Genomic DNA, 23,791 nt, shown 5'->3' with positions numbered 1-23,791 from the left:
ATCACTGTGCCCTGTTTTCTTTTCTTCTTTTTCTCCTCCCCTCTGCCTCATATGACGTCCCCGTGCTCGGCTTTGTCTTGCGCATGCGCCCGCCGGTTGATCCTTTGGTGAATGGTGATCCAGTGTTTATTGTGGACAGATCACGTGGGGCCCCATGTGTATCGGTCCGCACAACCTGGATGACGCCATCTCCCTCTGTTGTACCGGTGGCTGCTAGGATACGCGCGGTCATTTCCGGTTCACGATCGGCATTCACTTCCGGTTTCTGGCCTATTTATGCTGCACATTTTCTACCCTGTACTATGCGCCCCCTGACGAAGGTGTTCCGAAACGCGCGTTGGGGCGGACACCGGGACTCTGCATCTGCTAAACGCCATATTTTTGGGGTGATGTATTAATTATTTTTTTTCGCTTATTATAGTCTCTTTCTGTACTATGCTATACCAGATTGCATGTTAATTGTGGCACTACTATTTATGGGACATAGCGATTTACTAAATGGGCCTTTGTGATATAGGATAGGTCCCCCTGTTGGCTGTGTAATCTTGATCCAATATTTTGTTTGTTTCAACAATAATTCTCTGATATGGGTCAGCAGGTGTTTTTTCTGGTGTCCTGTTTGTATTAATTGTTTTTATACTTGTTGGGCGACTCTGTTGTCACCATTGCCTTCTTGCCTTGCATTTTGAATAAAGCAATTTTACTAAAAGACATAAGGTTATCTTTTTGGATTCATTTCCTCCCCCCTGCTTACGTGGCAGTGTTATATACTACGTGGGCAGTGTTATATACTACGTGGGCAGTGTTATATACTACGTGGGCAGTGTTATATACTACGTGGGCAGTGTTATATACTACGTGGCAGTGTTATATACTACGTGGGCTGTGTTATATACTACGTGGGCAGTGTTATATACTACGTGGGCAGTGTTATATGCTGGGTGAATGCTATATATTATGTGGGCTGTGTTATATACTACGTGGCAGTATTATATACTACGTGCGCAGTGTTATATACTACGTGCGCAGTGTTATATACTATGTGGGCAGTGTTATATACTACGTGGCAGTGTTATATACTACGCGTGCAGTATTATATACTGCATGGGCTGTGTTATATAATACGTGGGCAGTGTTATATACTACGTGCGCAGTGTTATATACTGCATGGGCTGTGTTATATACTGCGTGGGCTCTGTTATATACTACGTGGGCAGTGTTATATACTACGTGGGCAGTGTTATATACTACGTGGGCAGTGTTATATAATACGTGGGCATTGTTATATACTATGTGGCAGTGTTATATACTACGTGGGCAGTGTTATATACTACGTGCACAGTGTTATATACTGCGTGGGCTGTGTTATATAATACGTGGGCAGTGTTATACACTATGTGCGCAGTGTTATATACTGCATGGGCTGTGTTATATACTGCGTGGCTCCTATATACTATATGGCTGTGCTATATACTACGTGGCTGTCTGTGTTACATGGCCTCTGCTATATGCTATGTGGCTGCTATATATATACATACATACATACATATTCTAGAATACCCGATGCTTTAGAATCGGGTCGCCATCTAGTATATTTTATATTCTATGGTATATTGTGCCCTGTGCATGTCCGGCATTAGAGGTAGGCAGACCAGGCAGCTGCCTAGGGCCCCCGCGCTTCCAGGGGCCCCCAGCCAGTGGCGTGCCACTAATAACGGCACACCACGCAGCCGCTATGGGGCTCGTGAGTAAGAGGGGCCCAGTGCCGCCCCCTCCCCCGCATTCAACTTATCAGCATCATACATGCCGATTTAGTTGAAAGCAGTGATGGAGGAGAGAGCGTCAGATGATGTTCCCTTTCCCGTCACCTCCCTCTGCCTCTGACTCAGCGTGTGCCAGCAGGGGAGCTGAGACTCTCTGCAGAAGCCAGAGGAGGGGGGAACAAGGAAGAGAGGTAAGTATTGTGTGTGTGTATATGCATTATAGTGTGTGTGTCTGCTGCACTATACTTTGTGTGTGGGGGACTGCACTATACTGTTTGTGGGGGCTGCACTATACTGTGTGTCAGGGCTGCACTATACTGTGTGTGTGCTTGTGGTGGGTCTGCATTATACTCTGAGGGGGCTACTTTATAGTATGGTGACTGCATTATAATGTGTGTGTGTTTGAGCGGGAGCTGCATTATACTGTGTGTATGTGGGGGGCTGCTTTATACTGTGTGTGGTGTGTGGGGCTGCATTATACTGTGTGTGGGGCGGCTGTATTATACTGTATGTGCAGGGGGGTTGAATTATACTGTGTGTTTGTGGGGCTCAATTATACAGTGTGTGTTTATGGGGGCTGAATTGTACTGTGTGTGTGGCTGGCTGCATTATACTGTGTGTGTGGGAGGCTGCATTATACTGTGTGTGGGAGTGCATTATACTCTGAAGGTGCTGCATTATACTGTGTGTGTGAGGGGGCTGCATTATATATTGAGGGGGCTGCATTATACTCTGAGGGGGCTGCATTACACTCTGAGGGGGCTGCATTATACTCTGAAGGGGCTGCATTATACTCTATGAGGGGACTACATTGTACTCAAGAGCGATGATTTGAATGGAATTTTCTAAACTAACTGCCCCTAACCCTAACTTCAGAACCAGTCCAGAATCAATAAAGTTAGCCGCAGACTTACAGTCAATGAACGCCAATGCTGATAACACCTCGTTCTCAAAGGAAATTATCGTATTTATCAGTACTTTAACAGAGGAAGAAAAAGGTACCTGGGAGTCTGGGTGGCCACCTCGGCTGTCACCCAGACTCAGACGTTCTCTCGATGGTTTGATAGCTTGAGGTCGAGTTGGGCAATTCTTACGAAAACGTCCAGAGAGACCACAGTATAGACAGTATCAGCAAGACATAATGTGACGTTAGTCACTTCTCACGGCCAAGCCATGAGTCAGAGTGGTCAAGGAGTCCATGGTCAGAAGCCAGGAGGGTACTATGGGGGGTTGCTTTATGCTCTGAGGGGACTACATTATACCCTGAGGGGGGCTGCAGTATAAACTGAGGGGGTGATGCAGTATTTTCCATGAGGGTGGCTGCATTATACTCTGAGGAATGCTGCATTATACTCTGAGGGTGGCTACATTATGCTCTGAAGGGACTACATTATAATCTGTGAGGGGGGCTGCATTATACTCTATGAGGGGTGCTGCATTGTACTATATGGGACCTGCATCATACTGTATCGAGGTCTATCTGTACCCATCATTCTTCCTCAGCCGTGTAAAGAGGCCGGGAAACAAGTGTCAAACGACTTCAATATTGTTGATCGCGTTCGTTTAGTGGCCTGAGCTCAGCGCATGTAAATACAACAGAAATGTTTGTGTGTGATGTGGAATATGTGAGCATTTGGTGCCCACTTTAAACTTTTGTCCAGGGCCCCACTTTGTCTAAAATCGGCCATGGCCCTGTGTGTGCCCTGTGTGCCAGCTGTGTACGTGTCTTGGCTAGGAGGTATTATATTACTATATTATATATTCTATAGTATATTGTACCCTGTGTGCCAGCTGTGTACGTGTCCGGGCTGGGGGGTATTATTATAGTATATATTCTATCGTATATTGTGCCAGCTGTGTACGTGTCTTGGCTGGCAGGTATTGTATATTATAATTATATATTGTGCCCTGTGTGCCAGCTGTGTACGTGTCTTGGCTAGGAGGCATTATATTACCATATTATATATTCTATAGTATATTGTACCCTGTGTGCCAGCTGTGTACGTGACTTGGCTGGGAGGTATTATATTACCATATTATATATTCTATAGTATATTGTACCCTGTGTGCCAGCTGTGTACGTGTCTTGGCTGGCAGGTATTATATATTATAATTATATATTGTACCCTGTGTGCCAGCTGTGTACGTGTCTTGGCTAGGAGGTATTATATTACTATATTATATATTCTATAGTATATTGTACCCTGTGTGCCAGCTGTGTACGTGTCCGGGCTGGGGGTATTATTATAGTATATAGTCTATCGTATAGTGTGCCAGCTGTGTACGTGTCTTGGCTGGGAGGTATTATATTACCATATTATATAGTCTATAGTATATTGTACCCTGTGTGCCAGCTGTGTACGTGTCCGGGCTGGGGGTATTATTATAGTATATATTCTATCGTATAGTGTGCCAGCTGTGTACGTGTCTTGGCTGGGAGGTATTATATTACCATATTATATATTCTATAGTATATTGTACCCTGTGTGCCAGCTGTGTACGTGTCTTGGCTGGCAGGTATTGTATATTATAATTATATATTGTGCCCTGTGTGCCAGCTGTGTACGTGACTTGGCTGGGAGGTATTATATTACTATATTATATATTCTATAGTATATTGTACCCTGTGTGCCAGCTGTGTACGTGTCTTGGCTGGCAGGTATTGTATATTATATATTGTGCCCTGTGTGCCAGCTGTGTAAGTGTCCGGGCTGGGGGGTATTATTATAGTATATATTCTATGGTATATTGTGCCAGCTGTGTACGTGTCTTGGCTGGCAGGTATTACATAGTATAATTATATAGTGTGCCCTGTGTGCCAGCTGTGTACGTGTCCGCCTTCTTGGCACGATCGCTACTTTACTTTGACATTCGCTCACACAATGACAACCGCAACCTTGTTATAAAACCCAGTGAGGTTTTGTAACAATTTGAAGGCGCTCGGCCAATGGGAGCCGCCGCTGGGCGTCACGTGCCGGGCTTTTTATATAACACTTGGCTGGGAGACTTCTTGGAGCCGTGTGGCAGGCATGAGGCGACTCCGGGGCCCCGGGGAGCAGTGAGGGCAGCATGGGCAGCCCGGAGGGAGGCAGTGCCGGCCTCATGCTGGAGTTTGCCGCACAAGCCTTTCAAGCCCACAACTTCCAGCTGGCGAGTGAGCTCTGTGAGGGGCAGCAGTCGGGGGCGGCGGACTGGGGGCTGCTGCTCCGGAGGGCAGAGTGCCTGGCATACACCGGCAGACTGCAGGACGCCTGCTCGCTGTACCGGGAAGCCGCTGCCCAGAAGAAGCTGAGTGCGGAGCAGCTGGAGACCCTGGTGTGCTGCCTGGCGGAGCCGCTGAGAGGAGGGGAGCCGCTGCCCCTGAGCCCGCAGTGGGGGGTCCTCACCTGCAAGGAGTGCCAGGGCTTCCTGTACGAGCCGGTGACCCTGCCATGTGGGCACACCTTCTGTAAGAGGTGCCTGGAAAGGAGGAGGACGCCGTGCCCACTGTGCAGGGAGGCTCCGGGGCAGCACTACAGGGTCAATGTGCTCCTCAGCACCATCATAGCCAAGTGGTTCTCCTGCGAGGTCCGGGCTGCCAGGCTCAGGCATGAGGGCAATGCCCTGCTCGGTGAGAGCAAGCTGCAGGATGCCCTGGACAGATACAACGAGGCGATCTCTCTAGGTAAGAGCAATGGTCACACTGTGCGGGCACAGGGGCGGCTCTCAGCTATAGGCTGGCATGAGGAACCTGGGCATACCCCACTGGTCACACTGTGCGGGCACTGAGGGGGGCTCTCAGGTATAGGCTGGCATGGGGAACCTGGGCATACCCCACTGGTCACACTGTGCGGACACAGAGGGGCGGCTCTCTGGTATAGGCTGGCATGAGGAACCTGGGCATACCCCACTGGTCACACTGTGCGGGCACTGAGGGGGGCTCTCAGGTATAGGCTGGCATAGGGAACCTGGGCATACCCCACTGGTCACACTGTGCGGGCACAGAGGGGCGGCTCTCCGGTATAGGCTGGCATGAGGAACCTGGGCATACGCCACTGGTCACACTGTGCGGGCACAGGGGCGGCTCTCAGGTATAGGCTGGCATGAGGAACCTGGGCATACCCCACTGGTCACACTGTGCGGGCACAGAGGGGCGGCTCTCTGGTATAGGCTGGCATAAAGAACCTGGGCATACCCCACTGGTCACACCCCACTGGTCACACTGTGCGGGCACAGTGGCGGCTCTCAGGTATAGGCTGCCATGAGGAACCTGTAAATACCCCACTGGTCACACTGTGCGGGCACAGAGGGGCGGCTCTCCGGTATAGGCTGGCATGAGGAACCTGGGCATACGCCACTGGTCACACTGTGCGGGCACAGGGGCGGCTCTCAGGTATAGGCTGGCATGAGGAACCTGGGCATACCCCACTAGTCACACTGTGCGGGCACTGAGGGGGGCTCTCAGGTATAGGCTGGCATGAGGAAACTGGGCATACCCCACTGGTCACACTGTGCGGGCACTGAGGGGGGCTCTCAGGTATAGGCTGGCATGAGGAACCTGGGCATACCCCACTGGTCACACTGTGCGGGCACTGAGGGGGGCTCTCAGGTATAGGCTGGCATGAGGAACCTGGGCATACCCCACTGGTCACACTATGCGGACACAGAGGGGCGGCTCTCTGGTATAGGCTGGCATGAGGAACCTGGGCATACCCCACTGGTCACACTGTGCGGGCACAGGGGCAGCTCTCAGGTATAGGCTGGCATGAGGAACCTGGGCATACCCCACTGGTCACACTGTGCGGGCACTGAGGGGGGCTGTCAGGTATAGGCTGGCATGAGGAACCTGGGCATACCCCACTGGTCACACTGTGCGGGCACTGAGGGGGGCTCTCAGGTATAAGCTGGCATGAGGAACCTGGGCATACCCCACTGGTCACACTGTGCGGGCACTGAGGGGGGCTCTCAGGTATAAGCTGGCATGAGGAACCTGGGCATACCCCACTGGTCACACTGTGCGGGCACAGGGGCGGCTCTCAGGTATAGGCTGGCATGAGGAACCTGGGCATACCCCACTGGTCACACTGTGCGGGCACTGAGGGGGGCTGTTAGGTATAGGCTGGCATGAGGAACCTGGGCATACCCCACTGGTCACACTGCGGGCACAGGGGCGGCTCTCAGGTATAGGCTGGCATGAGGAACCTGGGCATACCCCACTGGTCACACTGTGTGGGCACTGAGGGGGGCTCTCAGGTATAGGCTGGCATGAGGAACCTGGGCATACCCCACTGGTCACACTGTGCGGGCACTGAGGGGGGGCTCTCAGGTATAGGCTGGCATGAGGAACCTGGGCATACCCCACTGGTCACACTGTGCGGGCACTGAGGGGGGCTGTTAGGTATAGGCTGGCATGAGGAACCTGGGCATACCCCACTGGTCACACTGCGGGCACAGGGGCGGCTCTCAGGTATAGGCTGGCATGAGGAACCTGGGCATACCCCACTGGTCACACTGTGTGGGCACTGAGGGGGGCTCTCAGGTATAGGCTGGCATGAGGAACCTGGGCATACCCCACTGGTCACACTGTGCGGGCACTGAGGGGGGGCTCTCAGGTATAGGCTGGCATGAGGAACCTGGGCATACCCCACTGGTCACACTGTGTGGGCACTGAGGGGGGCTCTCAGGTATAGGCTGGCATGAGGAACCTGGGCATACCCAACTGGTCACACTGTGCGGGCACTGAGGGGGGGCTCTCAGGAATAGGCTGGCATGAGGAACTTGGGCATACCCCACAGGTCACCCTGCAGCTTTTTCTATGTTAACACGCATATAGAATTGACTGAAACTGTCTCAAAATCTGCACCAAGCGGGGACTGCAGACTGGTACGGGGACAGCCAGTCTGCTGTGTATGGAGAGCCTGGATCTGGGCTGCCCCATTACTGCCATGCACCACTTTAAGGTTAGATAAAAATCATCCCAATTTCATCCAGAAAATTCAGACATTTTTTTTCCCTTTTGTCATCTGTGTACAATCCATTTTGATTTTTAAACATCGGCAGTTTAAAAAATTTAGAAGATGAAATTGTTTCTTTTCTTAAATAATTGCAATGTACCCATAACAATCAGGCACCATAATAATGTGGCTACATAAGGAATCTGTTTTTTTTGTATTTATTTTTTACACACTCCTAAATTTGAATGGGGGAGTCTCAGTCAACCCAAAGACAAAAACAGTGCGTTGTGATTTTATTTAGTTTTTTACGCACAGATTCGGTCCGTGAAAAAAAAAAAAAAAAAATTGCTCTTCTGCATAGTCCCATTAAATAACATGGGTCTGAGTGCTGTCTGTTTTTTTTCATAGCCAGCAATGACACCGGAAAATCCGTCCGTGTGAACTTGGCCTGATACTGACAGATACAACAATATTCCTTTCTAGTAACTATAAAAGTATTCATCCACATTGCTCATGCCAATAACTCTGGTGCGACAATCTGATACATTTCTGGCTCTTATGTGCAGTACATCGGTATACTATAAACAGGATGTAAAAAGGAGCACAGAGGAGTGTGAATGAGCAAACTCTCACCTTGGTACAAAGTGTATAGGACGGCCTAGAGTGGACTGAGCTTATGTTGGGCAATGGCTGGCGAACGCCTTCAGCTTTCTCTATGGGGCATTTATTGCACTTTCTATAGGTGCAGTTTTCCGCATCTGCTATGCACTATGCTCGGGGACCTCCGGTAGCAGGTGGCGCTCATATCCACTTATTGCTATGACTTTCAAGCTTGGTACAGGCTCTTTCAGGCTTTACTCTCAGGATGAGTATTGGGTCAGTTTTGGATGTTGCAGATTTTCTGAACCATTTCTGCACCTATTATGTAAATTAGGTTACTTGCATTTTTCATTGCGTTTTTGACTCTGCATTTTCTTTATCTCCTTTTGGGATGTCCTGTTTTAAATGTAGCTGCTTGGTTTCGATGCTTCCTGTTATTTTGTTTTGACAACTTTATTGATACAGTCATGTGCCGGTTACAGATCTGATGTGTTTCCACAGCGGAAACTCGCTAAAAATGCATGTGCATTTTTTTTGCCAGAGCATTTTTCGCATCTGATGCAAGTCTATGAGGAAAATAAGCACATAAAACTCGGCGTAGCGGCAAGGGAAATTAGCATGTTGTGAATCAGCGCAGGTCCGTTTATGCTGAGTAAATAAAAGCACAGATGAGAATGAGATATAAATCTCATACACTTTATGGGAACTGTAAGGAAACACACAGCATCAAAAACTCATCGTGAGCACACAGGCTATACGGGCTCCTGCACACAACTGATTATCTCGGACGAGTGCTATCCATGGTTTTCACCATGTACCCATGATATTCTATGGCGCATTGCACGTCATATTTTTTTCCTTCATACTGAGTGATCCAAGCAAAAAATAAGAGACATGTTTGATTTATTAATTTTTTAATTTGAGTATTGGATCGCACTTGGCCATGCAAGTCTATGGGACCATGAAAAACATCAGACCGCTCTTGGATGACACCCGAATTTCATGAACTGATATATTATCTAGTATTTCCTAATATGCTAAATAAATGCGCATAATTGATAGAATGGAAGAGTGAGGTGATGTTGACTTTGCCTGGTTTCTGATCAGACATAGTATGGTTACATAACATTAGACAAAGCAGGCACTGTACATTGTTAATGGGGTTATCTGGTTTGGACAACCCTGGCTCCCATTGTAGTTTCCAATAATATACAAAATGATTTTGGGATCTAGTTGCTGGGATTCCTTGGAATCGGGTGTTGTATAATTGTTAGTTTTCTCCGTCCAATGGGTCCATTGTTTTCAATGAACAATGCCGGCATTTAGATAAGAAATCTTGATCCGGGAGCCCCTATATTAGATCACACAGACAACCCTATACATAATATACATGTAATTGGTAAAAGAATCCACTTTAATCAGTTCTGAATATGTTCCTTAATATCCTTACAGTATTACAAGTGTTCTGTGGAGCTTTTATGTGCTCTGACTTTATGGGTTCCACTAGCTAGTAGCGGAGTGTCATGTTCTGGAGCTGGCACCCGTTCCGTGGCCTCGGTGCTGCTCCACATGTTCTTTTTAAGAAGCCTAACCGGTTTGTTCCTTGGAAGTGTAGCTATGTTGAGAAAGTGGGTCAGGAGAGCAGAGTTGCATAACCATGAAGAATACACGGTCTGCCAGCTCTCCCGCCCGCCTCCCTCTTCTATGCTTGCATAACTAGTGAGGTAACAAAGAACTGGGTCAAACATTGGCAACCTTTTCCCAACAATAACTGTAATTTAACTAGATCGTGGAATTATTGAGTGCCTCTTATACAATGGAATTATCAGAATGTACGGTACTTAGATTTTTGTAAATCGGAGCTGGCAAAATGACTGATCCTCTGTGGAAACAGAGCAGAGAATGCAGCTCGCTGGCAACCACATACATTGGAGTTGTCTGCAGCCGAACAATGCACTCTATAATGATCTCTTAATAGATGGAAGCCTATTATCTTCATATAATATAGTGATGCAATTGTTTCATCTCGGCAAGTCACTTTTTTTCAATAATCTATGGAACCGCTCTGGTTCTTTTATAGCAGTATTTTCATAACATGAAGTAAGTGAGTATCACCAGGGATCCCCACCGATCCAGAAAATGGAGAAGCTGCCGCGCACTTTATTACTGTGCCACCTTCAGTATCTCAAGCCATCAGATCACTATGCTAACGTGGTTAGCCCCTCATGATCAGGAAATCATGGGCTTTACTAACAATATATGTACATTACCTTTTGTTCTCCAAATATTAACCAATCAGCAACCATAGAAAACATTACATTATCATTTGGGGGTATACCAATAGGGGTCTAGGTACGGAGCTCTGACAAAATAAGGCAATGGGCACAGAAACCTGAGTGGCCCACTCGATGGGTGGATACTAATCGGATGCCGGGTTTGTAGTCACACCCACTCTCAGGATCATAGGGGCCTAAAAGTCCCTTTGGCACATATGACATGACCAGTACAATTAAAGACCTGTGATAGTTGGGGGCCCTATGGGAGATTTTGCATTTGGACCAACAAGCCACTGGTTCTAATACACCTGACACTTCCTACAGGTCCCTGAGAATAAATCCGCTACAGAAAAGGTCATTGACGGTATTGTCCACTCACCAGATATTGACAAACCATCTGTAGGACAGGTCGAGATATCAGATCTTTGGGGTCCAATACTATTCTCTTTAGGCCGGGTTCCCATGGGCGTACTTCACTTTCTGTATATGAATAGCAGTGCCCAGTCTGATTGCTGGTAACCCGACCTCAACTTACAGCCTTAGGCCTCATTCACACATCTTTGTTTAAACACATACGTGAAAAAATGTTAGTGGCGGTAATCAGAGTGTCATCACTGTGTCCATTTTTACCATCAGCGTGTCCATTTTTACCATCAGTGTCCGTTTTTCCCATCAGCGTGTCCGTTTTTCCCATCACTGTTTCCGTTTTTCCCATCAGTTTCTGATTTTCCCATCAGCGTGTCCGTTTTTACCATCAGCGTGTCCATTTTTCCCATCACTGTGTTCATTTTTCCCATCAGCGTGTCCGTTTTTCCATCACTGTTTCCGTTTTTCCATCACTGTTTCCGATTTTCCCATCAGCGTGTCCCTTTTTACCATCAGCGTGTCCGTTTTTACCATCACTGTGTCCGTTTTTCCCATCATTGTTTCCGTTTTTCCCATCAGTGTGTCCGTTTTTACATCCCTGTGTCTGTTTTTCCCATCCCTGTGTCCATTTTTCCCATCACTGTTTCCGTTTTTACCATCACTGTCCGTTTTTCCCATCACTGTTTCCGTTTTTACCATCACTGTCCGTTTTTACCATCACTGTTTCCGTTTTTCCCATCAGTGTTTTTCACAGATAGATGAAGAAATAAATGACAAAGTTTCTCCTATACTTTACAATGCTAACCACGGGCAGCACACCGATGCCATCCCATGCTCTTTACCTGTTTTTTCACAGATCCATAGACTTATAGTGGCCCTCGTCATCCATGCTCCCGGAAAAATATGGACAAAATGAAAATATATGTTATATTTTGGTTTAGTGGAAAGGTGGGGCATTGAAATCAGTTCCCTCAAAAGGCTGTAATACAGAGGTGATCTAAGTTGCAGGGTAGATTGGCGTCATGCGCTATAGACCCTAAATTGTGCCTATCGTATGGTCTGAAAAAGCCAGGTCCATGTTCTCATGATACTCCGCACGTTGTACGTCTGTATTCCCTGCAGCCACAGAGACATTGATCTCCTCGCAGCTGATTGAGATGATCACGTTTGCTAAAAAGTGAAATACTAGATAGTGAACTAGGAAATTAATAAAAATGTTCTCCAAAGATCCAACAAAGGGCGACCTTCACGTTATCGCTTTGTATATTTATTTGCTTCCGTTTACTTTGCTATAAATAGTGTCAGAATGACGAGGAGCACTGGGATTCTGTTACTATTCTGTTCCATCCATTACGATCCAGATGCCATAGCAACACACGTTGTTGACATTTCTTAGTGCGAAATGACACTTTACAATCAGCTAATTTGGAGCCAGAGCTAATTTTGTATTGAAGTGATACATTTTAACACAGAAAGCTTCTATTTAACAGAAAATAATGGCAAAACAATTACCAACAGTATGGGAATGTCATAGCGAGTATTAATAGCTGCGCCTTCCCCACCTTATGTAACTCGGCTTTGTACGCTGCTCCCGTGTCTATTAGGAATATAGGTCAATATTACAATAATGGGCAGTTTGCTTTTCAGCTGTACAATGATAGATTATAATGGTGACACCCAGACTTTCTGGCAGTGTATTGATTTCTTACATTGTTGTTTGACGAAACTGTTTTCCCCACCAAAAGCTTTCATCTATGGGGTTCTTACTTCCCCTGATAACAATTTCAGGTGCTCAAAATTGTTACATGGTCACTGCTGTGTCAGGAAAGAGGCTCCTCTTATAGAGATGACATTGACTAATAACATTGCAAAATACTTTATTTACACAAAATAACAATCTAAGTCCCAAAAATTGTTCCAATCTGCCGACCACTAGGTATCTCACTTCTGTCCAACTTGCTGTCCGCTGATGTCATGTGTGATCCATCTATAGCAGCAGAGACCCTGAGATTACAGGAAGTGGGGATGGGAGCGGTCTTTGCATCTCTGCCCCTGATCTCATGCCTCTGCCCCCGATCTTATGCCTCTGCCCCCAATCTCATGCTTTTACCCCTTTAGTGAGTAAAAAAAAAAAAAAAGTGCTGATATTTGAGGAAAATCATCATTGTAGACCTACTCCTGTCCTCTGACCATAGTTACTAGGATACTCTTCTAGTTCTGAGACACATTTCTCATGAAACAGATTCTATGAAGACCTATTTAATTTTATAAATTGCTCTGGACTTCCCTTCCCAAGTGACTACTCTGCTGGAACATATACTGTAATGGAAAAATGATAATTAGAACTTAATGAGCTTCCTTCCCATTAACATCACTACTGACCTAACAACTTGATGTGCTCGGGTCTGTATATGAAATCTTCTGACCACCCGAGGGCAATTACTCTGGTTAACAGATTATTAAAATGAGCTAGAGAATTCTCAGCAATTAAACCATGATGGCTGGTCATTTATATCTTGTCCTAGAGGTAAATCTTCCATTGTGCATTCGACAATGGCTACAAGTTTTCCTGAACAGGTTTCAGTTTTGTTGATCTTTACAGGAAAAAAAACATAATTGGCCAAAGTGGACGCCATTTAAACAAACTGCGAAATATCCTGTAGGAGGGATCGCCCAGCAATTCTCAGTGCAGCCCAGGAGATTTTGAATAGTAATGGCTTTAAGTGGCCACAAAGGTGGCTCGGTGGTTGGCACAGAAGCCATGTAGCACTGGGGTCCTGGGTTCAAATCCCACCAAGAACAATATCTGCAAGGAGTTTGTGTGTTCTCCCTGTGTTTGTGTGGGTTTCCCCCGGGTTTCCTTCAGGTTCCTCCCACATTCCAAAAACATACTGACAGAGAATATGGATCGTGAGCCTCAATGGGGACAGCAATATACAGGGGTCTGAAAGAGTTGTGGAATTAATGGTGCTATGTAAGTGAGTAAAAAAAATAAATGAATTAATGGATAAAAGAATTGGTGAAACAAAAATTGGTAGTAACAGCTTAAAGGTGGTGTCTAATTTAGACAATCCCTATTTGTGTCCTCCAACAATATTCTAATGCTTGAACTGTTCTGTCCAGGGGAAACTAGAAGCAAATATTGAAGCCCCCTACAATGCCACCATAATTGAAATTAATCTTTACACGTTGACCATTACAATCCAAGGGCATGGACATGCGGGATCTTCTAAAGTGTGGGAAATTTTCAGTTGCTTCTCTCAACTCTAGATTACAGTTGCGTCATGGATAAGAAATATATCCAGTCCTCTAATAAAGGGTTAATCTCCCCTTTAGAATTGACAGCCTATCCTCAGGATCCACCTTTAAGAGAATGGTGGAGATTCGGTGCCGTAAAAACTTAAGATGCGAGTAATATTTCAACTCACATTTTTCTCTTAGGCTTTAGAAAAAAATGTTGTTCTAAACAAGAGAAATGTTGTAATTTTCAAAATCCAAATGTTCTGTTGAGCTCGTTTTTGGCCTGATGGGGGTCAACAGTTGAGCCATAGAAGAAATATTTCAGCATAAAAAGAATGAGCCTCACGAAGAAAAAAATAATAACCATTTCCTTCTCAATAAATAACCAGGCTTCGTTAATGACAGTAAATACTCAAAAAAAAGGAATAATTTTGTACTTCTTATATATACAGTACTTCCCCTACATTTCCATTCTGATAATGCAGGACGTCTAACCTACCGACACGTGTCCATTATCGGCAGATTGTGATGTTCCTTTTTTTGTTACAGCTTCACTTGACCATTTACTGTATAGCAACCGTTCTATGATTCACCTCAACCTGAAGTCCTATGAACAGGCCCTGAACGATGCGGACATCGCTTGTAAGCTGCAGCCAAATTGGTTAAAAGTAAGTTTTTGATCTTAGAATTATTTGTCTATTACACTACAAGCATAGATGGCAGAAAAAGACAGAGCTCCATCCATCGCTATTTGTTATGCATTTATTTATTTGGAAAAATATAGTGAGCATTCTGCATCTTCTCTAGATTAATATCAGTAGCTAAACAGAACTTGGGGCTAACATAGGATTTTTAAAGTGCGATTTCCAAATGTATTGGTGCCTTGAGATATGGAACAATTCTTTTCTTTCCTGTGAGCCTACGTCTTGTGTTCTGAGGCTAACACTCAATAATATATGATAAATAATTATTTATACTCTTTATTGTGTCAGTCTGAGGAAGGGTATGAGTATGCATCAGAAGTATAAAATGACACAAAATAATTCAATATTTCTTTTTTTTAAATAAATAGGGGCATCTGAAAAAAGCACAAGCACTGGTTAACTTGGGAAAAACTGATGATGCTTTAAAAGAATATCTTTACTGTCTCGCGCTTGATTCTGGGAATAATACAGCAAAATCAGAAGCTCAGAAGGTAATGTAATAATTCTGTTTCTAATGATGCCTGCACACATCAAATATGGTCGACCCGTCTTCTTTTCGGACATGTCTGTTTTATTAAATGGAAGCTGTGAGTAGGTTTTTACATGTAGAAGTATTGGTATGGCTGTAAAGGTGTTTGTCCCCTAATTTAAAAAAAAAGTACTTTTTTTTTTTTTTTTGAAGAGATCATTCAATAGAAATCTAGAATAGAATCATCAGACATGCTTCTTCCCCTGCCAAAGAGCTGTGTATGATCAGACCATATTTCTGCACGGTCAGTCACAGCCATTATGCTGGGGCACATTTATAAGATTATCTCGGCACAGGAACATTTTATAATTACCAGTTGTGAAACTTCTTTTGATTCTCACAAAATTTTTTTAAAGGTTAAGTGTTGTCTAATCTCAATCCCTATGCAAAAAAAAAAACATGTTTAGAATGTCAGGGAAGCCTAAGGCCGGCGTCACACTGGCGAGTTTTACGGACGTATGAGCGCAGAAAATACACCCGTAAAATACGCATAACACACGGCCCAATGATTCTCTATGGCCCAGCTCCTATCAGCCGTATTTTACGGATCCGTATTATACGGTCTTCTACGGCCGTACAAAATCGCAGCATGCTGCGTTTGTCACCGTAATGCGCAAAAAAATCGCCAATGAAAGTCTATGGGGGCGAGAAAAATACGGATTACACACGGACCAGCAGTGTGACTTGCGAGAAATACGCAGCGGTGTTCTATAGAAAAGCCGGTAATTCAATTGCCGGCTTTTCATTTCTCCTTCCCAAACCCGACATGATATGAGACATGGTTTACATACAGTAAACCATCTCATATCCCTTTTTTTTTTTTGCATATTCCACACTACTAATAGTAGTGTGTATGTGCAAAATTTGGGCGCTGTAGCTTGTAAGATAAAGGGTTAAATCGCTGAAAAAATTGGCGTGGGCTCCCGCGCAATTTTCTCTGCCAGAATGGTAAAGCCAGTGACTGAGGGCAGATATTAATAGCCAGGAGAGGGTCCATGGTTATTGGCCCCCCAATTTTTTCCGAAAATTGAATTACCGGCTTTTCACATATCTCGCGCTGAATTAAATATAAATACGGATTATATACAGTGCCTACAAGTAGTATTCAACCCCCTGCAGATTTAGCAGGTTTAATAAGATGCAAATAAGTTAGAGCCTTCAAACTTCAAACAAGAGCAGGATTTATTAACAGATGCATAAATCTTACAAACCAAAAAGTTTTGTTGCTCAGTTAAATTTTTATAAATTTTAAACATAAAAGTGTGGGTCAATTATTATTCAACCCCTAGGTTTAATATTTAGTGGAATAACCTTTGTTTGCAATTACCGCTAATAATCATCTTTTATAAGACCTGATCAGGCCGGCACAGGTCTCTGGAGTTATTTTGGCCCACTCCTCCATGCAGATCTTCTCCAAGTTATCTAGGTTCTTTGGGTGTCTCATGTGGACTTTAATCTTGAGCTCCTTCCACAAGTTTTCAATTGTGTTAAGGTCAGGAGACTGACTAGGCCACTGCAACACCTTGATTTTTTGCCTCTTGAACCAGGCCTTGGTTTTCTTGGCTGTGTGCTTTGGGTCGTTGTCTTGTTGGAAGATGAAATGACGACCCATCTTAAGATCCTTGATGGAGGAGCGGAGATCCTTGGCCAAAATCTCCAGGTAGGCCGTGCTATCCATCTTCCCATGGATGCGGACCAGATGGCCAGGCCCCTTGGCTGAGAAACAGCCCCACAGCATGATGCTGCCACCACCATGCTTGACTGTAGGGATGGTATTCTTGGGATCGTATGCAGTGCCATCCAGTCTCCAAACGTCACGTGTGTGGTTGGCACCAAAGATCTCTGGTCTGATGAGACCAAGATCGCTTGGTCTCATCAGACCAGAGAACCTTGAACCAGTCAGTCTCAGAGTCCTCCAAGTGATCATGAGCAAACTGTAGACGAGCCTTGACATGACGCTTTGAAAGTAATGGTACCTTACGGGCTCGTCTGGAATGGAGACCATTGCGGTGGAGTACGTTACTTATGGTATTGACTGAAACCAATGTCCCCACTGCCATGAGATCTTCCCGGAGCTCCTTCCTTGTTGTCCTTGGGTTAGCCTTGACTCTTCGGACAAGCCTGGCCTCGGCACGGGAGGAAACTTTCAAAGGCTGTCCAGGCCATGGAAGGCTAACAGTAGTTCCATAAGCCTTCCACTTCCGGATGATGCTCCCAACAGTGGAGACAGGTAGGCCCAACTCCTTGGAAAGGGTTTTGTACCCCTTGCCAGCCTTGTGACCCTCCACGATCTTGTCTCTGATGGCCTTGGAATGCTCCTTTGTCTTTCCCATGTTGACCATGTTTGAGTGCTGTTCACAAGTTTGGGGAGGGTCTTAAATAGTCAGAAAAGGCTGGATAAAGAGATAATTAATCCAAACATGTGAAGCTCATTGTTCTTTGTGCCTGAACTACTTCTTAATACTTTAGGGGAACCAAACAGAATTCTGGGGGGTTGAGGGGTTGAATAATAAATGACCCTCTGAAAAAACTTTTCACAATTTAAAAAAAATAAATAAACAAAGAAATAACATTCTTTTTTGCTGCAGTGCATTTCACACTTCCAGGCTGATCTACAGTCCAAATGTCACAATGCCAAGTTAATTCCAAATGTGTAAACCTGCTAAATCTGCAGGGGGTTGAATACTACTTGTAGGCACTGTGTGTGTGTGTATAGATATTGTGTCTCAATGACATTATATATATATATATATATATATATATATATATATATATATATATATATATATATATATATATATATATATATATATATAGATATAGATATACACATACTGTATATATGTTTTAACGAACATTTGAGCACATAAATCCATTAGATGTCGGTTTTGCAAGCCTGCGAGAAAATATTGCAGTACGGATGCCATACGGATTACATACGGAGGAGGCCATGCGCAAAATACGCTGACACACCCTGCCTACGGATGACATATGGATCACTATTTTGGGAAGATTTCTGCGTATTACGGCCTTAATAAACGGACCGTATTTACATACGCTGAGTGTGACGCCGGCCTAAGGCTGACTACACATGAGATGGCTGTCTGCTATGTCTCTTGACCTTCCAATATACATGTACGCTCAGCTCGGGTGAGCATTCATGTGTTTTGAACAGAAAGAGGAAAGTCACTGCTTGACACTTCAGTCACCCCTGAAAACCAAATAATTTGATTTTGCAATTTCTAAATTTTCATTCCTTCTCTAACATCATCTGTCCAGGAAGATTTAAGAGGCCCCATACACTCCAGATAGACCTCCAGTAAAATCAGCAGCTTTGGAGAATTTTCATCTATTGTATACTGGGAAATGAACTAAATGTCCAAAACTGGAAATTCAGGAAAGAATTAAGTAATTTATGAGTGACTCTGAACGACTCCCAGATACATAAAACAATTCTGAGGACTCGATAACAAAGATTTGCAGTAATCTAAAATTACCAGAAAATTGAAGACTTGATGTTCACATGTAAACCCAACAGATTAAGTTATTATATTTTCTCCAAGTTCCAAAGACTGTTGTTGCCACATATCCACCAACATCTCATCTTCTAGTCACAGGAAGTTTTGCACGTATTAATAAATGTATTGTTATTTTATCATATCCACAGCTTTTGCTAAAGATGTTAAGTCCTGGACACAGTCAGGGAGACTTGCCTGAAATCCTGCAAATAATGCCACATCATCCCACGAGGATAAAGGGAAGTCTTACAACGAATTCACTAAGCACCTCGGACTACAGCAGTAACACACAGAGATTATATAGGGTGAGTAAGATGATCTGCTGGTATTTTATCATGGCTCTGTGTCTTAAGAAATAACATAATAGATTTTGATTTTGTTACTGTTTTTGACTCATAGCACCACCATCGTGTGTAACACTGTACATTATTCATAGGAAATCATCGGTGAAAGCGTTCTAATCTTCTCCCATCATCTTTTGCTGTAGGACCATCTTGTTCAGCTTTCCTCTCTTCCGCATCCAGTCTTCATTTTCAGCTTCTGTGTTTCCTATTTATAGGCAGTGAGATCATTGTTACATTCCAGGGGTTGGATGTCATCGGCATATTGAGTCAGACACTAGAAAGGGATCACTGAACTGGGGAAAAGTGTATACGAAGGATCCTCCAAGAACACGGGGCATTGTTCTGTCAATCTCATCATTAGAGTCTGGCACTTCGCCATCAGCCCCGTGTTCTACAAGATAAAGTATGGCTGTAATAACAATATGAGCCAAGAGATCCAGCTTAGGGGGAAGCACTGATTATTCTTAAACGGACCAGCTTAGTATGGAGTCTTAAGGGTATGTGCACACAGTGTCTTTTTCAGGCAGATCCAGCTCGGAACCAACCTAAAAAGCACTCAGTAAGGCTATGTGCACACGATGCGGATTTAGTGCGGATCCGCAGCGGATTTTTCCGTGCAGAAACGCTGCAGATCCGCACTGTGATTTACAGTACAATGTAAATCAATGGGTAAAAAAAAAAAGCTGTGCGGAAATGCTGCGGATTTAAAAGAAGTGCATGTCACTACTTTTGTGCAGATCTGCAGCGTTTCTGCACCCTTCCATCATAGAAATCCGCAGTGGGAAAAACCGCAGCAAATCCGCACAAAATCCACATCAATTCCACAGCAAATCCGCATAAAAACCGCGGCAAATCCGCAGCTGCGGATTCTGCCAGGAGATGCGGATTTTGTGCAGAAAATTCTGCACCACATTTCCTACGTGTGCACATAGTTTAAATGTTAAGAATAATGAACATATGCACTGCAATGGCAAAACGTCTTACTGTGCACATGTTCAGTCTTTTATGACTTCTTTTAACCATGAAGTGGCTAAAAGAATGGACCTGACCATTCTTCAAATGACTTCCACTGAGGCCAACACTATTTTATATATGAATATTATATTATACCGTGCCGGACAGGGGTGCCAAGGACCCACCAGTAACATTGATTCTAGTGGCCCACTGTTCAGCTACATGCAAATATCACATTACTCTCATTCACAAATGTACTTATTTTCCTATATAATAATAATAAACGGGGTAGTTCATCAAATAAATTGAGATGCTGCCCTTTTCTGAACTTAGTGAAACAAATATATTGTGCCAACTACCTCTCACATACAGTACAGATCAAAAATTTTGAACACACCTTCTCATTTAAAGATTTTTCTGTATTTTCATGACTATGAAAATTGTACATTCACTCTGAAGGCATCAAAACTATGAATTAAGACATGTGGAATTATATACTTAACAAAAAAGTGTGAAACAACTGAAAATGTTTTATATTCTAGGTTCTTCAAAGTAGCCACCTTTTGCTTTGATGACTGCTGTGCACACTCTTGGCATTCTCTTGATGAGCTTCAAGAGGTAGTCACCGGGAATGGTTTTCACTTCACAGGTGTGCCTTGTCAGGTTTAATAATTGGGATTTCTTGCCTTATAAATGGGTTTGGGACCATCAGTTGTGTTGTGCAGAAGTCTGGTGGTTAACAGCTGATAGTCCTACTGAATAGACTGTTAGCTGCTTTTTTATTGCCATAATACAAATTCTAAGTAAAGAAAAACGAGTCGCCATCATTACTTTAAGAAATGAAGGTCAGTCAGTCCGAAAAATTGGGAAAATTTTGAAAGTGTCCCCAAGTGCAATGGCAAAAACCATCAAGCGCTACAAAGAAACTGGCTCACATAAGGACCGCCCCAGGAAAGGAAGACCAAGAATCACTTCTGCTTCTGAGGATAAGTTTATCCAAGTCACCAGCCTCGGAAATCGCAGGTTAACAGCAGCTCAGATTAGAGACCAGGTCAATGACACACAGAGTTCTAGCAGCAGACACATCTCTACAACAACTGTTAAGAGGAGACTTTGTGCAGCAGGCCTTCATGGTAAAATAGCTGCTAGGAAACCACTGCTAAGGACAGGCAACAAGCAGAAGAGACTTGTTTGGGCTAAAGAACCCAAGGAATGGACATTAGACCAGTGGAAATCTGTGCTTTGGTCTGATGAGTCCAAATTTGAGATCTTTGGTTCCAACCACCGTGTCTTTGTGCGACACAGAAAAGGTGAACGGATGGACTCTACATGCCTGGTTCCCACCGTGAAGCATGGAGGAGGAGATGTGATGGTGTGGGGGTACTTGCTGGTGACACTGTTGGGGATTTATTCAAAATTGAAGGCATACTGAACCAGCATGGCTACCACAGCATTTGCAGCGGCATGCTATTCCATCCGGTTTGCGTTTAGTTGGACCATCATTTATTTTTCAACAGGATAATGACCCCAAACACACCTCCAGGCTGTGTAAGGGCTATTTGACCAAGAAGGAGAGTGATGGGGTGCTACGCCAGATGATCTGGCCTCCACAGTCACCAGACCTGAACCCAATCGAGATGGTTTGGGGTGTGCTGGACCGCAGAGTGAAGGCAAAAGGGCCAACAAGCGCTAAGCATCTCTGGGAACTCCTTCAAGATTGTTGGAAGACCATTCCCTGTGACTACCTCGAAGCTCCTCAAGAGAATGCCAAGAGTGTGCAAAGCAGTCCACCAGTCCAGGGTTCGCAAAGGTCCACCAGTAAAATTGATTCTTGGGCCCACTGTTCAGCTACATGCAAAATTAACTTGACCCTAGTGCACAAATTTACTTTTGCTTCTATGCAATGTTAATTTGGCTAGCTTGTTTTTCTGCAAATTGTGAATCAAGTGTAATAGCTCTAGTCATTCGCACTCATTGACGAGGGCCTACCGGAGGATTCTCCTGTCGGCCAGTCTGAGCCTTCATGAAGGATTGGTTTCTCCTGTTCTCTTGATCGTTGACATTTACAGAAAATCCCATTATCTTGAGATGGCAAGAAAACTAAAACACAATTTACCTTTCATGTGATTAGGGACATATGGAATATAAGAAATCAGTAATGTTTCCTGAAGAAGTAGACTCATGTGAATGTAAAAGCTCATGGAAGTTTAAGCAGAAATCTGAAAATAAAACAGACGTGGAGAATAAAAGGACCTCATCAGCAGAGACTCCTGTAAAACTGCCTCTGCCGTGCAACACACTAAAGAGAAAGCTATCGTCGGATGATGAGGGAAGAATGCTGGAGGGGCCATGCAAGCTCCAGAAAAGAGGTGAGACCTTCAGGTTCAGTTCTCATGTTCAGGTGTATTTCTGCCTGTGTATGAAATATTGTGTTGCTATTTCATATGTACAGGCACCCAGCAGAAACATGAAAATGTATTTAACCTAGAATGTTATGGCTACATATATCACTCTGTCTATGTAGGGGCATATGTCAGGGTCTTCTACCGGAGGTATACATCAGAAAGTCCTCCTTATGTATCCCTTGCTTGTGCTGCAAACCACATGTGACTAGGCCCTAAGGTGTCATACACATAGAATGGTCACCGATCTGCTCTACCTCTGTGTTCTTCTCCCATGCCGTTGGAGGAAATACCCCTGAAATTTACCATATATTGGAACATGTCACACGTATTTCTTTCTGGCAGATACATACTGCACATTCATACAAATGAACTTATTGTTATAAATAAATAAAAAAAATCAACTTTATCCAAGTCTGATGAGATTGCATGTCCTTCTAGTGTAGAAAGTATGGCATATTCCACTAAATGCAGTTTTTATTCTTTTAGATTTATTAGTACGAGTAAACAATGGAGACCGGGACACCGTCTACGTAGACCCATCAGATCTGGACTGTTCTCTCTGTATGAGGTAACGTTTCTTTCTGCTGGGATTGTTCCCAACATGACATCCGAAGTGAAAATCATTTGTTTCCTTTAATCTGCGACCAGTTACTCAGAAAACCTCTGGTGGCCACCTATCACCTGTACGCCCTACAGTGACGCTCCTCCTGAGTTTCTGCTCATTTCCTTTTACCTCTTTTGGTAGTAAAGTGGCAAAAGTACAAGTAGCCCAAATGATGGCCACCAATCAGATAATGTTATACTCTTAGGGTATTATAAAACAGTCCTACAACATAGCCTAAAAGCCAGTGGCTGACAGGCAGAAGAGGGCCCCTGTACAAGAACAATTTCCAGTCTTTCCCTTTCCAGTCCAATAGCTTATCCTAAAGCAATTTCACCTACATTAGAGGTAGAAGTGGGGCCCCTTACCTCTTGGGCCCATGTGCAGCCAGAGGGGTTGCACCAATGATAAGTCCGACCCTGCTAAAAGCAATCTCACACTTTATGTAAGAACAGAAACAAAATACCTCCGCACTGCTGCAATACGTTAGACCCTAATGTCTCTAACCCTTCTTAGCTGCTTATAGCCGTAATAATGTATCCCCATATACACCAGGGT

General features: G+C 44.3%; 1 protein-coding gene across 1 annotated transcript in view; it reads left to right on the top strand.

Moving 5' to 3' along the window:
* Positions 1 to 4,755: 4,755 nt before the first annotated feature.
* The window catches only part of LONRF3 (LON peptidase N-terminal domain and ring finger 3), a 38,260-nt gene continuing 19,224 nt past the window's right edge, over positions 4,756 to 23,791 (top strand). The window contains exons 1-6 of the mRNA XM_077285200.1: positions 4,756 to 5,427; positions 14,728 to 14,846; positions 15,251 to 15,373; positions 19,079 to 19,234; positions 22,359 to 22,596; positions 23,119 to 23,200. Coding sequence (XP_077141315.1) covers positions 4,833 to 5,427; positions 14,728 to 14,846; positions 15,251 to 15,373; positions 19,079 to 19,234; positions 22,359 to 22,596; positions 23,119 to 23,200 — 1,313 coding nt within the window. The 5' untranslated portion in view covers positions 4,756 to 4,832. The remainder of the gene's footprint in view (positions 5,428 to 14,727; positions 14,847 to 15,250; positions 15,374 to 19,078; positions 19,235 to 22,358; positions 22,597 to 23,118; positions 23,201 to 23,791) is intronic.

Source organism: Ranitomeya variabilis, chromosome 2 (assembly GCF_051348905.1).
Source record: "Ranitomeya variabilis isolate aRanVar5 chromosome 2, aRanVar5.hap1, whole genome shotgun sequence".
Lineage (NCBI taxonomy): Eukaryota > Metazoa > Chordata > Amphibia > Anura > Dendrobatidae > Ranitomeya > Ranitomeya variabilis.
This window is presented reverse-complemented; position numbering and strand designations above follow the sequence as displayed.